The 16290-nt window shown below is 35.4% G+C and overlaps 1 protein-coding gene across 14 annotated transcripts in view; it reads left to right on the forward strand.

Moving 5' to 3' along the window:
• LOC127861972 (CAP-Gly domain-containing linker protein 4-like) overlaps nt 1-16290 on the forward strand; it is a 69214-nt gene that overhangs the window by 15522 nt on the left and 37402 nt on the right. For 10 of the 14 annotated variants that reach the window (XM_052400775.1, XM_052400772.1, XM_052400765.1 and 7 more), the window contains exons 2-4: nt 11523-11808; nt 13792-14047; nt 14505-14648. In XM_052400775.1, coding sequence (XP_052256735.1) covers nt 11524-11808; nt 13792-14047; nt 14505-14648 — 685 coding nt within the window. In that variant the 5' untranslated portion in view covers nt 11523. Of the gene's footprint in view, nt 1-9203; nt 9402-10850; nt 11031-11522; nt 11809-13791; nt 14048-14504; nt 14649-16290 lie in introns of those variants that run through there. The other 4 variants (XM_052400771.1, XM_052400770.1, XM_052400774.1 and 1 more) reach the window with 4 other exon arrangements.

A 16290-nucleotide genomic window follows, 5' to 3' on the forward strand; every position in this document is an offset into this window, starting at 1 on the left:
GAAACTGACTTGCGTAAAGTTTAAGAGACTGTTTAGTTTGTAAATTTTCTCATTACAGTTTGAAAATTGTGAAATTTTGTTTGTGTGTTATTTGTTTAATTGTTGAAAGGAAATATAAATTAAAAAAATAAACATATTTAAAACTCATCGCTTTAGCTTTTTATTTAACTTCTTTATGTTGAATGAACCAATATTAAGTATGAACGTATTAATATATGACCATTCATTGTACACTTACTTCTTGCCGCCGCCCCCCCCCCCCCTCCGCATTTGTGTTGTGGAACAAACTTTGTGCCCCCCCCCAGTTATGTCCTTTCTGGATCCGGCCCTGTACTGCTAGTCGCCACAATGAGCATTTCAATCAGGCGTGTGTCAGTGCTTGAAAATTAAAAGAAGTAATGTATAAAAACAGCCAACCCACTCAGAAACTGTGGTCTTGTTTGGTCACCCCCAGCCTAAACTGGTCCAGGGTAGGTGCCTGTACAATATTGGCTGGCAGGGAGTTGCATAGGATGATAGTAGCTGAATAGAAGGAAACTTTATAATTGATGCTGGGAGTGGGAATTTGTCTGAATGAAAGAGGGTGCAGATGTCTAGCCAGGTTGGAGGAATGACTTAAGGAGGGATAGGTACAGCAACCAGTCAGTGGACAATTTTGTAGAACATCAGTAGCCGGGAGTCATACCTTCTGTTCTCAAGGGAACGCCACTCTAATTTTTCTAGCATGTGTGTGACGCTGCTGTGGTATGGGTAATCATTGATGACCCATCCAGCGGCCCTGCGTTGGACCATCTCGATCTTGTTGATGTTGTATTGTGTATGTGGGCTCCACACTGAGCTAATAAACTCAAGTTGTGGGCGGACCAGGGTTTTGAAGGCAAATTCTGTAATGTGTGGGTGCTTTATGGGAGTGTTGCGTTTAATGAAGTTTAGTGTTTGACTGGCTGTTGCGGTATCCTGGTATATGTGATTATTATACCCCCATTACCATTGGTGGGGGGGGGCTATATAGGAGTCACTTTGTCAGTCGGTCTGTCTGTCCCGAAATTTCATCCGATCTTCACCAAACTTGGTCAGAAGTTGTATCTAGATGATGTCTAGGTCAAGTTTGAATATGGGTCATGCCAGGTCAAAAAGTAGGTCACGGGGTCACTTAGTGTGTTTTAAACGGAAAGTTTGTCCGGACCATAACTATGTCATTTATTGTTAGATTTTAAAATGACTTGGTACATTTGTTCATCATCATGGGACGGTGTGTCTTGTGAAAAAAGTTCGTCAATATCTCAAAGAGCAAGGTTACACTTGCAGTTCAAAGGTCAAATGCTTTTCCGGGCCATAACTTTGTCATTTATTGAGAGATTTTAAAATCATTTGGCAAATAAGTTCACCATCATCTGACAGTGTGTCGCGCGAAAGAATTATGTCGATATATCCAAGGTCAAGGTCACACTTTGAGTTCAACGATCATAAATGAGCTTGTCCGGACCATAACCTTGTAAGATTTTAAAATCATTTGGCACATTTGTTCATTATCATTGGACGGTGTGTTGCTCGAAAGAATTACGTCGATATCTCCAAGGTCAAGGTCACACTTAAAGTTCAAAGGTAAAAAATGGCCATGAATGACCTTGTCCGGGCCATAACTATGTTGTTCATTGTGAGATTTTAAAATCATTTGGCACATTAATTCATCATCATTGGACAGTGTGTCGCGTGAAAGAATTACATCGATATCTCCAAAGTCAAGGTCACGCTTTGAGTTCAAAGGTCGAAAATGGCCATAAATGAGCTTGTCCAGGCCATAACTATGTCGTTCATTGTGAGATTTGAAAATCATTTTGCACATATGTTCACCATCATTGGACGGTGTGTCGCGCGAAAGAATTACGTCGATATCTCGAAGGTCAAGGTCACACTTTGAGTTCAAAGGTCAAAAATGGCCATAAATGAGCTTGTCCGGGCCATAACTATGTCGTTCATTGTGAGATTTTAAAATCATTTGGCACATTTGTTCACCATCATTGGACGGAGTGTCGCGCGAAAGAATTACGTTGATATCTTCAAGGTCAAGGTCAAACTTTGAGTTCAAAGGTAAGAAATGGCCATAAATGAGCTTGTCCGGGCCATAACTATGTAGTTAATTGTGAGATTTTAAAATCATTTGGCTTTTGTTTACCATTATTGGACGGTGTGTTGCGCAAAAGAATTACATCGATATCTCCAAGGTCAAGGTCACACTTTTAGTTCAAAAGTCAAAAATGGCAATAAATGATCTTGTCTGGACCATAACTATGCCATTCATTGTGAGATTTAAAAATGACTCTGTACATTAATTTTGTTCACAGTCATTGAACGGCGTGTCATGTGAAAGAACTCAAGAGTTCAAAGGTCAAAATAGCTATAAATGATAATGGCATAATAATTTTTAAAAATTACAAAAAATAAGATTCTCTTGTTTTGTGAAGACATGATGAAAAATAGTCTGTGTCAATGCGGCATGTGGGGGTATACGTCACGTCTGTGACAAGGCTCTAGTTCCAACTGAGGTCACGTCTGTGACAAGGCTCTAGTTCCAACTGAGGTCAGATGTGATGCAAACACCCAAGTATTAAGCATTACTAACTGTCTTGAGGGTTTTGCCGTGGAGTGTGTATGTGGATTTGTAGGGGTGTTTTGACCTTGTGATGTTAATAACCGTTCACTTCACTTGGAAGGATTGAATTCCTTATCCCAAGAGTGTTCCCATTTTTGTAACCAATTTAGATCATCCTGAGTGTGTTTTATTCAGTGGGATTGTTGACCCTGATATAGACAGCAGTGTCATCCGCAGATAACCGTACCTGTGAAACTATGTTTTCGGGCAGATCGTTTATGTAAAGCAAGAAGAGAAGAGGGCCGAGAACAGAGCCCTGAGGGATACCTGATGTGACTGGTACCTCGTCTGAATTGTCACCATTGACCTAGACAGACTGACGACGATCTTGGATGCCGTGTTTGTGCATTTTGTAGAGTAACTTCAAGTGATTGACCTCGTCAAATGCTTTCAGGAAATCCCGGAGTATTAAGTCTGTTTGTTGGCCATGAACAAGATTCCTGGATAAGTCCTCTACAAGTCCTATGAGCTGTGTCTCGCATGACCGTTTTGACCTGAAGCCAAGCTGAAGATGGAAAAGAATATCGTTGGCCTGGAAGTGTTTGGTGATGTTTGAGGCGACAATGTGTTCCATGGCTTTACAAAGAACACATGTCACTCAGTGAAATAGGCCTATAATTTGCTGGGTTACTTTATTGCATTTTTTAAAGAGGGTGGTGACGTTCGCCTTGATCCAGTCGGAGGGGATAGTGCCTGTGTCCAGAGATTTCTGAAAGATTCTGGTTACAACTTTTTTCAAGTAATGTAATATACCAGCCGTGATATTTTAATCAATATAAATTAATAATTGTAAAAAATATGGTATTTTAGAACTTTTCTTTTTTCGTCAATCTGGTTGACAGCCCCTTAAAATAAAAGTAAAGACAGTAGATCAGTCAACTGGAAACAAAATAAATTTAATGAAAGTAGATCAGCCAACAAACAAGATTTCTCAAAACTAGGGTGGCAAAAAAAGTATTTGGTATTTTCCAATGTCTGTGAGCTTGTGCACACAAGTATTAATTTGACAGAATTCACTACATAAATCCTTTACAGTTCAGTTTGCAATCTTTGTTTTCAACCATATGTCTATACATTATATATCATACATTGTATATGATTTTTTTTGTGCCGGGTCCCTAGGTTTTCAACAGAAAACCGGCAAGAAGGCTTATATAAAATTTCACATTCAATGTTTCCAATGGTCTTGTTCAGTTTTCAATTCTCTCCATGGCTGAATAATATATGGGGGCTTGAGAGGAGGGCCGGAGGTCACCATGCTATTGTACCAATAGATCACACAATCTGTCATTTTTTTCTGCCAAAAATATATTTTTATTGAAGTTAGTTTATTTCTGTTTAAAAATTGTTTTAAAAGTAGTACCGTAAGACAAAAGTAGGCATTCATGAAGCCTAGGTGAAATGATCAAACTTTCACTTCACCTCATGTTGGAGTGAAATAATCAGGTTACCATTCACTACTTTTTCCTACTCAAGGCAAACCATGAAACAAATTGTAACCACACCTATTTCAATGCAGTGAAAAAATGTTGGAGTTAATTGGTTTTCTTTAAAATTTATATTTCACATTACAGGGATCATCCTAGCCCAACATTTTAGGGAGAAGTGACTTCTCCTTCCAATTTTATTAGGGAGAAGTGAGCGGACCTTTGATCAAACGCGTAAAGGAACTTTAATATTAATGTTTCACAATTAATAACCATACATATATCTTAAATAAAATATGCTGAAACACTAACTAAGAACTGTAAAACATGTGTTTTATGTGGCAAAAATACAAATTTCATTCATATGTACATTGCGAAATATTGTCAACCAGACCATCTGTAACACTGCATGTTAATTCGTCATTCTATAAACATGTTATAAAGAATGACAAAAATAATTAAAATCGACTAACCATACGTATCCGAAAACGACTGTCCGAAAACATGTCGATATACGTCTTTGCACATTTAGTAAAATATGCATATTGTTTGACTGCAGAAAATGAAAACCAGTATAACCTGTAACCTAGCAAATACGCGATAAATATATTATTTGGTTGACATATTGCTTTAAAATATAATATTGCAGTGCTTTACTTTGCTAATAGATAGTTTCAAATTGCAAGATGACGGGCATTAGCAACATTCATAGATTGTACGGATTTAACACAGTAGCGAAGTGGTTTCATCAGTTACTGCTCATGTCAGTATCAGCCGCTTACCAATCAGAAATCAATAAATAAAAGACCGGGCAATGTCTCATGGCGATATGATAAACGCATAACAATAACAATGCAAATACTATATTTTCTTAATGCTATATTTTATTCCCTTTACGCACAATAAGTCACTGTAAAGCAGTTGGTTATTTCTCTTCGATTGTTATTGCATATGCACATTTTTAACTGAATTTAAATCTGCAATTTATCCCAATTAATTCCGCATTATGCACCAGTCTCAATTTGCAAACGACAGAGAGTAACGTGTACTCTTAAAAACCTCCCGAACATTTCGTGGGAGATTCTTCAACAATACATGTTCATGTTCTATGCCGGCCATAGCTTAATTATTTCAAGATTTGTTGTTGTGTTTTATTCGATTATACATAAATTGATGTAACATACCATAACATTCTGAAATAACCTAAATTGTAATTCTCCCAACTTAGTGTCGGGTGCCGGTAATTCTTATGTTTGAATGACGTAATTGACTTTTAATGGAATGTTCCCACGTGCTTTTTACTGCGTTTTTGGATTAAACTTTTGATTTGTAAGTCTGCTTCTCTGTTTGTGATATTTGTTAAGCTCAGTACTCAACTAAATTATGACTGAAATTTAGCAGTGAGATTCGGACTGTTTTAAGTGTACAAAACGTCAAGCATAACAATAAATGACCAACATGTGAACAATGGCTGTATTGGTTCCCGGCAGCCTTGACAAACAACAAGAGCCAATTGAAAAACTGTAAACGAGGTAGGGAGCCTCGACTGGCATTCTATACATAGATGGTTACGTCAATACACTATTGTCGGTAAGACCGCCGTGTACACAATGCCTCGACTGGAATAAACCAAGGCGACTTGCACCAGCGGTCAGTGATGCATAGCAAATCCTGTCGCTATCAGTAGATCAGATAACCGAAAATTGCACACAGTAAACAATGGCAGTATTAGTGACAGCATTGCGCACAGGCGCAGCAGATTATCAAAGGAGAAAATATTGGAAAATGTCGGTGATTTTGTTTTGGCTTTGATGTAATCAGAAAGCGATATCAAGCATCGTAGGGCGACAATGTCGCCTATGTCGCTCTCTAGGATGATCCCTGACATTATGAATGTGTCGTAAAATGTTTTAAGGCACTCTCAGAAAACATTTAGTATACAGTAAAATATGAAATAATTTTTATCAGATTGATATTATGACTAAATATTGAATAAGAAAAAAAACAGTATTACACCAAATACTAGTCTTAATAACTGAATCTAATATCATGGTAAATGTGCTTGGGATGCATGTCAATTAGCCCCTGGTATAATGATTGAAACACTCAGGAAGTTTAGTGACATGTCATTTACTTCAATCCCTGGGCAGTGAAGGAGACTATCATCTAAGATTACATTACTGCTACCTGTATACATGTATGGGAGTTTGATCATAGTATTGTAGGTTACAAATTTTATGTTAACATTTTTAATAAACATATTTTTTTAACTGAACACATCACGTGTTTTAAAACATAAAAAGCAATTTACAATAAAGTCTCTCATTACTTGTATATATACAGTGTGTTCCAATATGTTAAGTTACTACACTAAAAAGATACCAATCCAATTTTTCCATGTTGAAGATAACAAATTCCAAATATCTGAGAAAATAACATAAAAGAACCCCCCTCCATGCAGCCACCCCCCACCCCACAAATAAAGAGTACATGCACTGGTACATGTATATCTATGCTTGATTTAATTTTTCATCATAAAAAGTTGTGGATGAATTAAATCTTTGTAATTTTATTGTTTTTGGCAGAAACAGATTAATTTGTTAATTGAATGAAACACAATTTGTTAATTGAATGAAACAATGGTAATTTTCGTAATTGAATTCCATGGTACCCTACCCTTCCCAAAGTACAACGTATTGTCGAAAAATGCTTATACCCAGTACGTATAAGATCTGAGAACTTGAGATTTTAAAACAAAATTACACCAAAACACCAACTGAATCAGATAATTTTTGTTCATGTGGAGTGGTTACACTATCAACTTCCTGCATGGATGACATGATGTAAATACTGCTAAGAAAAATGTATTTTTAAGTGGCAGACTGAATTAGATCTGTGCCTGCTGTGAGTATTCTAAGATGTTTAAAAACTAGCTTGTTCATTTGAAAGAATCTCCTGGAAGCATGGTTATAGGCATAAGCACACACATGTACCTTTTTTCAATACTAATTTCAATACATTATTATAAAGTAAGATTTTTAAAGATATTTTTTGCAAATGTGCTATTATTCTAAAGTGTCATCCTCATATTCATGTTGTTGTTTTTTAACTGTTTATCAATTTGTAAATAATACTGAAATGTGTTTGGAGTGGAAAATTACTACAAAAATTTTCCATCAAATTATTGCTTGACACATTTAAGTTTATTATTTTTCTTTGATTTTTTACCATATTATTTCCTTGTCATTAATTTGTCTAATAAATTGTTGGTTCATTTTAAACTTGCATAAGTTTACACCCACCGATGTTGTAGAGTGACAATAACAGAAATAAAAAGCTTTTACAATATCATGATATTTTGATATATTTCACACAGTATTTTTCTATTTGCAGAATAGAATTTTTTCCTTTGAAAATTACCAGTACGTGCTAGAAAGTATGCAGAATATTTGCACCATGTTTTTCTGCAATTAAGGCAGTGGAATGCAATGAGCAAATAATTCTCATACAGTTTGACTAACATTCTAATAGAAGAATGCAGACAATACACAAATACTTACAGCACGTCACTGGCAAATGCAGATGACAATTAAAATGCAAATAAAATGCAAGTACCTACTACACATCTCCATACATTGTAAGTCATATTAAGGCATTTTCAATTGTTTTAAATAGTCCTTGCAAACATTTTGTGAAGTTTTAGCAAGTACACAAATGTACTGCAAGTAGACAACACAGGATTTTATGATGTTACACAAAAATGTGCAAAAACAATATTACATGACATTCATTAATGTGATGGTGGTGATGATGTCAATGGAATGATGATGATATTGGTGGTGACGGTGATGATGCAAGTTCAAGAAAGAAATTACAGTGATCACGTGACAAACAAGATGGCAATGTCCATGCTGAGACATATATTTTTTGCTCTGACTCTGCGTTATTAACTTAAATTAATAAAAAAACAAACAAACTTGAAAGATAATTTAATAGTAAATTCCTACACTTTGGTAATCAAGGCTTTCCCCCATATCTTGAGCTTGTTTGTTTTGTTTTGTGCACTCATTAGAACACCCTTTCATTCTAATACATGTTTAACAAAATAAAAATTCTTAATAGCAACTTTTTATGCCCCCTTTCGAAGGAAAGGGGGCATAAAGTGATCGGACTGTCTGTCCGTCCGTCTGTCTGTCCGTCCGTCTTTCTGTCACACTTTGCGTTTAGGTTTTGAAAAATGCTCATAACTTCTATTTCCCTTGAGATATAACCTTCATATTTGGTATGCATGTGTAAATGGAAAAGGCCTTTCCATACGCACAAAAATGTTTACCCCTGTGACCTTGACCTTGAACTAAGGGTCCGCGTTTAGGTTTCGAAATCTGTGTTTAGGTTTCGAAAAATGCTCATAACTTCTATGTCCCTTCAAGGGACCTTGAGATATAACCTTCATATTTGGTATGCATGTGTATATGGAAAAGGCCTTTCCATACGCACAAAAAAATTTACCTCTGTGACCTTGACCTTGAACTTAGGGTCCGTGATTAGGTTTCGAAATCTGTGTTTAGGTTTTCGAAAAATGCTCATAACTTTTATGTTCCTTGAGATATAACCTTCATATTTGGTATGCATGTGTATTTGGACAAGGCCTTTCCATACGCACAAAAATATTTTGACCCCTGTGACCTTGAAGTTAGGGTCCGAGTTTAGGTTTCGAAATCTGCGTTTAGGTTTTGAAAAATGCTCATAACTTCTATGTCCCTTGAGATATAACCTTCATATTTGGTATCCATGTGTATACGGACAAGGCCTTTCCATACGCACACAAATTTTGACCCCTGTGACCTTGACCTTGAACTAAGGGTCCGTGTTTAGGTTTTGTTTAGGTTTTGAAATCTGCGTTTAGGTTTCGAAAAAAGCTCGTAACTTCTATCAAGCGTTTATAGGGGGCATAAGTCCTCCTATGGTGACAGCTCTTGTTTAGTTCAACTTTTGCAGGAACGCCTTTTAAGGTATTTCTAGCTGTGTACAATAGTGCATACTTAAGTGTTCGTCTAGAACAGACTATCCATTGTTATATTTCCTGTACTACTTAGGTCTGAAGTGCTTGACATGTATCATTGTTGGTGTTGATGAATTCAATCTCTCTTTGACCAAGCATCAGTTCACACAAACACATATCTGAATGCTGGTTATTGTGAGGAAGTACTTTATACATTTTTGATGTGTTATTCCATGGATGACATGTTAACTGGTGAATTTATGACAGGAGTTATTAAAACTGTTATGGTTATTTGCTTATCTGAAATATGAATGATGTGGTAGGTGTGAACTTATATATTATATATATTGTTAGATTGTTCATATCATCATATTGATGTTTTATGGTAAATCTAATTTACTTGATTATATGATGTAGAACACTTTAAACATATATATATAAGTACCGGTATATAACAGAAATCTTTAAGTGTCAAACCTTTTAGACTGCAACTGCTGGATTATTCAGAACAAAAACATATAGTCAGAACCAAATAAAACAAGCATTCAATTTAGATTCCAACCGTCAACAACCACAGAATAACTTTTGAAGAATTGTTAATTTACTTCATTAGAGGAATAGAGGGTATCGAATTCCTTGTGTGTCAAAGAGTTATCTGAAAACTGATGTGATTGTTTTTCCAATTGTTATCAGCTCTATGTAAAAGGGGCATACATGATTGTACGCTATCAATTTCAGGTTAGCATTAATGCTGGTCATAATTATACACAGCAGAATGTTCAAAGTTTGGACACTAATACAAGCACTGAAACTAAAGTGTATATTGAAAAGCAATTGCAGTTCAAGATTTTGGAAATTATTGAATAAAATGGAAAAAAAAACAACCGATAAAGAAGAAAAATGGATTAACTAAAATAATATTGTTATAATTACCAATTTACAATGTACACAAATGTGTAACTGTAGCTACATGTGTATGAGGACTTTGTGCATATTAAAGCTGACATCTCTGAATATTACTTCTCTTACTAACCTACTTCTACTTATTATTGTCATTGTAATTTTGATAAATATTTAAATTAATTTTGAAATTATTCATTTTGTATACATGAGTGTATAACGGTTTATTGTTGAACTTGTGTATAGGATCTGCATCATCAGATTGTTTCCGACACAATCAAGTTATGGTCAATTTTAATTGTTTATGCCCCCGGATGTTAGATCGGGGGTATATTGTTTTTGTCCTGTCTGTCTGTCACTCTGTCCAATACTTTACCCTTGATTAATGTTTGATAATTTTGCAATATTGAACATACCAACTTGATATTTACCATGCATGTGTATCTCATGGAGCTGCTCATTTTGAGTGGTGAAAGTCAAGGTCATCCTTCAAGGTCAAAGGTCAAATATCATGGTATTTTTCTTTTCTAAAACTTTAATCTTCTTTTAAGTTTTATCATAACTTTTTTAATATTGAACACATCATATTTGGCATGCATGTGTAACTCGTGGAGCTGCACATTTTGAGTGGTGAAAGGTCAAGGTCATCCTTCAAGGTCAAAGGTTAAAAAAAAGCGGCGTATAAGGGGGCATTGTGTTTCTGACAAACACATCTCTTGTTTTTTTAGTGGCACACATTGAATATCAAACCTCAAAGAAAGGTATAGGTAAAAATTGGATGTAATATCCCTTTAACTTTGGGATAAAAGTATACCTGTACCTACTTGTGATTATTCCAATTTGGTATTTTGGAATCAGCATTAATTTAAATAATGCTGCCAGAATCATGATATTTTGCTTTTACTGACAATCAAGTTTATTTATATGTTAAAACAAGTACATGTGCTTTGTAAGGTTATATGAATGTTTGAAAGATGTATAATTAGTCATCCATAAGCGATTGTTGTGAGCGTTTAGTGAATGAATAAGGAATTAAAATAAACTGAAGGTATTTTGTGTAATTCAGTTATATTTCTTGTTTGACTGCACATTTTTTAATTAAAATAATTTGGTGAAAGCAAGCACATTTAAGTCTGAATCAGTCTGACAAATAAACATATTTTTCATTAAAAAACTTAAGTTAAAGTGTAACAGTCATGTTCTGTCTTGGCTGTTTATTTTTTTATAACAATCATTATATTGACAAGAAGACCTTGATACTGGTATGACAGCTGTGATACATATTCTAGCATTAACCTGTTATCATAGCCCATCATTTGTACATTTTTTTATTGGTTTTGTTCAGATTGTCAAATTTAAAAAGTCTTTTTAGCAGTATTATAAAATTTAAGAAAGCTGCGCAAACTTCTTATTTCAATGACTTAAACAGTTACGAGGTCGGTAACATTGGCTTAAATAAAAGGGTAACACATTTAATGCCTTGTTTTAGTAAATTTGTAGTTTGTTTTTAGATAATTGAACACTGCTTTCCACATTTTAGAATGACTTTGGAAGAAAGTAGTGAGGAGCGTTCCCCGTTGAAACCCTTACACAGTCTGAGTAACGAGCCCCCTGACGAGCCTCGACTGCGACCCATGATTCACCGCTGCGTTGACCCTCCGGTCTGCGAGGACTGCCAGAAGCTCGAGCTTGCCTTCTTTGATCCAGGTTGTTCGGGGTGCCACGAGATACTGGTCAGTCCTAGTACAAAGATCCCTGAGATATTTGCGATCATGCGCCAGTGGACGCCACAGACTCAGCAGAATATAGACATACTTGTGAATGAGGTAGAGTTAGCTGATTCCTTGTTGGGTGTTTTTACTTACCTCGTTGAAAAAGGAGGCATTTAGCAATCACACTGCCCGTCTGATAGACGGTCCCGATGTTTTTCAGAAAATTCCTGTTTAAGCCATTACTTTGCCATATTTAATGGATTTTAGTAAATTTAAATAACAAAGATGCTATTATTCATAAGATGATGTGTTGCATGTTACACCCACGTCCCTGCCTCAAAGTTGGCACTCTGATGTCAAAGGTCAAAATTGGACAATATTGTATGATACATAATTTGGCCACACATTGATGTGTTTTAAAATAACTAAACCTTAACACACACCATCAATGAGATGCGTTATGTGTAACACATGTCACCTTACCTCTAGGATCAAGGTCACACGTGAACATTAAGTTTCATATCAAAAATTTAAATGTGGAGGCATCTGTGTCTTAAGGGCACGTGTCTTGTTTAGTCAGCTTAACCCTTTACCTCTTACACTTTGTAGATATGTATTTTGACGCATCCCTTACAAAGTTAAATTTAATTTAAGACCTTTCTTACTAAATTCAAGTTTTAAAGACTTCATTTCCAACTTCTAGATACTGATGAGGAGCAAACAGCATTAAACCTGAACAGACTGCGAGTTACTCTCAGGCTGTTCTGGTTTTATGCTGTTTGCACAAAGCAATATTCATTTGCTTCTGTGTGAGAAAGGGTAAAACTTTAAAAATAATTTCCAAATTATCTGCCAGTTAATGGGATGAAAATGAAGATCAATTTTGAGAGCAATCAGAGGTCATGTTGTTTGTGAACTGCATATAATATCTTGAGCACAATGTAACTTAGGGTCATATAAATGTGTATGTTGTTCAGTCTAGAAGGAAAGAAGCCCTGTATGGATTTTGTGATCAGAATTTAAGGAATTTAATGTCACAGAGGCATACACTTTTTTAAACTTTAACAAGTCCAAACATGTTTTAAAATAACTTGATAAATAAGATAATTCTGGCAAAAGTGTTCACCTGACATGTATGTACATGCCAAACAACATTGGATTACTTGATTCAGATTTAATGCGGAATGCTATGCAGTCAACATCTGGAATCTTATTAAAGCAAGAAATTGTGCTACATTTTATGGATAAGCATTTTGTGTTTATTAATCATTTATTCATTCATGCCTGTCATTAAAGTTGTTTTCTATATAAAAAATCTTTACTCAGGAATGCAAAGGCAGTAGTCTGAATAATGTAATAGATTACAAAAGTTGCATGCAAGTCCTTTTTGATAAGGGTTATTAACATTTATTATTTAATTTAATATTACTGGTATTGTCTTTTTCTTTGTACATCCACCTATCATAAACAAACATACCAGACTAATTGTCAACAAGACTATGACCTAATAATGTGATTTTCTTTCCATTCGTTTTCTTATCATTTTAATTCACCAATTAAATGCTAAATTGCATTTTCATGTGACGGTAATAACTATAAAAAAAAAGGAAGCCACCTCTAGGATAATACTCCTGTTGGGCTTTCCTTCTCCCCAGCTAGATTCAGACTGGCATGGCAGTTTCTAACTTCTTTTCCAATTTCCTCATCAAAAAGCTGAGCTGTCATAGGCAAGTTTACGCTACACAAGTCTTTTGGGTCTATATTAGGCTAAAGCAGGTACCAGCAATGGATACCCAAGATGAAGTGGGCCTGCCTTTCTAATGTCAGAGAGTTAGATATCAACTGTTATGCTTATTCTTTAGAAACTTCAAAGTTAGTTTTAGCATAGGCACCAGTTTTAAAATGGAAACAACATACCCTCACATTCCAAGGCATGCTAAATATCTAGGAAAAGACGATCATAATGTACTTGTAGGAATACTCTTGTTGATAATTTTCCAAAACTCGAGTTTGATGAGCTTTTCACATTTGTCAGGAATTTGACGTTTCTCATAAATTGATTCATTATTCATGAATTAATTCACACCTGCCTTGCAGATTCTCCAAAGGGGTGGGCACATAAATGACAGGGACGGTCTCACTGACATGACCCTACTGCACTACGCCAGCAAATCTGGGGCCGCTGGAATAGGGGACGCAAACCTCGCGGCAGAAGTGGTCAGCATGCTGCTTTCCAAGGGAGCCGATCCTCACATTCGATGTCGATGGACGAGCATGACTGCCCTTCATTACGCCGCGTATTTCGACGTTGTGCCTGTCATTAAAATACTGTTGAAGACGACAAAAGGAATAGGTAATGCCTTTAACATTGTTTCTTATGTAAAGTACTGTTAAAGACTATGAATGGAATCTCATGGAATGTTATTTCATGCAGTGGGTTACAAGATAACCTGAACTTATGTGCCTGCTAAGATATTTTGCTACCCTTCAGGGAGATCTCCTGTGTAATCTGTATTATATATCATTCAAAACTGTTTACCATAATTGTGATAGAGACTTCACAAGTTAGATTTTAGTTTAATGGAATCTTAACAAAAATTGTTCAATTTGTGTATAACCATGAAGTACCATATCTCAGGGAAAGCAACTGTTATTGAATCAACGATTTCTGTTAAAAGATGTATTTAACAACAAAACAAGTCTTATTTATGCAAGAAATGTTGAGAATCATTAATTGGGACGTAATATAGTTAATATGTAATTAATAATATCCTTCCAAATATAAATTCATGCACTATGGTTGTTTACAGATATCAACAGTCGGTGTGCTGAATTCGACAACGGTACTCCACTGCATATCGCTGCGTCCAACCTCGCCCATGAAGCAGTGAAAGTTCTACTGCAGAACGGTGCCAACTCTCACTTGAAAGACAGCATGGATCGGAAACCACTCGGTTTGTACATAAACTGGAATAAATATCAGGGCTTGTATTCACAAAGCCCCTTAAGAAAATCTGAACTTAAAATTTATTTGGATAATTATTGGATCAACATTTCTAAACAAAGTCTATTGTTTGCTGGTTACAAAGGGATGATGAATTAATTTTTGAACAATATTTACTTGTTCTTAATATTTTTTATGTAACCATCCCCAAACACATAATATCCATAGACTTGTTGATTTTTATTCTTGGAGCATTCATAATATCTTCTCACAAAGCCTATTTTAAAATATGGAAAATATGTGGTTTTGCATTTCTTTCGGTCAATACATCTTATAGAATTATATTAATGTAATAATGTCAAAAAGAGCACCACATAATGGGTGCCACGCTCGGCCAAGGGTGCTTGTCAGATATTATTATTATTTTTTTAGCTCATCTATTTTTTGAAAAAAAATTATGAGCTATTGTCATCACCTTGGCGTCGGCGTCGGCATTGGCGTCCGGTTAAGTTTTGCGTTTAGGTCCACTTTTCTCAGAAAGTATCAATGCTATTGCATTCAAACTTGGTACACTTACTTACTATCATGAGGGGACTGGGCAGGCAAAGTTAGATAACTCTGGCGTGCATTTTGACAGAATTATGTGCCCTTTTTATACTTAGAAAATTGAAAATTTTGGTTAAGTTTTGCGTTTAGGTCCACTTTTCTCAGTAAGTATCAATGCTATTGCATTCAAACTTGGTACACTTACTTACTATCATGAGGGGACTGGGCAGGCAAAGTTAGATAACTCTGGCGTGCATTTTGACAGAATTATGTGCCCTTTTTATACTTAGAAAATTGAAAATTTTGGTTAAGTTTTGTGTTTAGGTCCATTTTATTCCTTAAGCATCAAAGCTATTGCTTTCATACTTGCAACACTTACTAACTATCATAAGGGGACTGTGCAGGCAAAGTAATGTAACTCTGACTGGCATTTGTGCCCTTTTTATACTTAGAAAATTGAAAATTTGATTAAGTTTTGTGTTTAGGTCCACTTTATTCCTACGGTATCAAAGCTATTGCTTTCATACTTGCAACACTTATGAACTATCATAAGGGGACCGTGCAGGAAAAGTTATGTAACTCTGACTGGCATTTGGACGGAATTATGGGCCCTTTATACTTAGAAAATTGAAAATTTGGTTAAGATTTATGTTCTGGTCCACTCTACCCCTAAAGTATCATAGATATTGCTTTCATACTTGGAACACTCACAAACTAAGGGTACAGTAAAAGGACAAGTTGCATAACTCTGGTTGTCATTGTTACGGAATTATGGCCCTTTTTTGACTTAGTAACTTTTAATATATGGTTAAATTTTGTGTTTCGATCCACTTTACTTCTTAAGTATCAAGGCTATTGCTTTCAAACTTCAAATACTTTCATGCTATCATGAGGTTACTGTACCTGGCAAGTTGAATTTTACCTTGACCTTTGAATGACCTTGACTCTCAAGGTCAAATTATTAAATTTTGCTAGAATTGCCATAACTTCTTTATTTAGGCCACAATTAAAATATTGTTGGTTTGCCCTTTACCGACCCTAAATTTTACAGGTGGGTAGGTAGGTAGGAAAATTATTTTATTTTATTTGAGAAATTATATTTTTAA

Source organism: Dreissena polymorpha, chromosome 16 (assembly GCF_020536995.1).
Source record: "Dreissena polymorpha isolate Duluth1 chromosome 16, UMN_Dpol_1.0, whole genome shotgun sequence".
In the NCBI taxonomy this organism is placed as follows: domain Eukaryota; kingdom Metazoa; phylum Mollusca; class Bivalvia; order Myida; family Dreissenidae; genus Dreissena; species Dreissena polymorpha.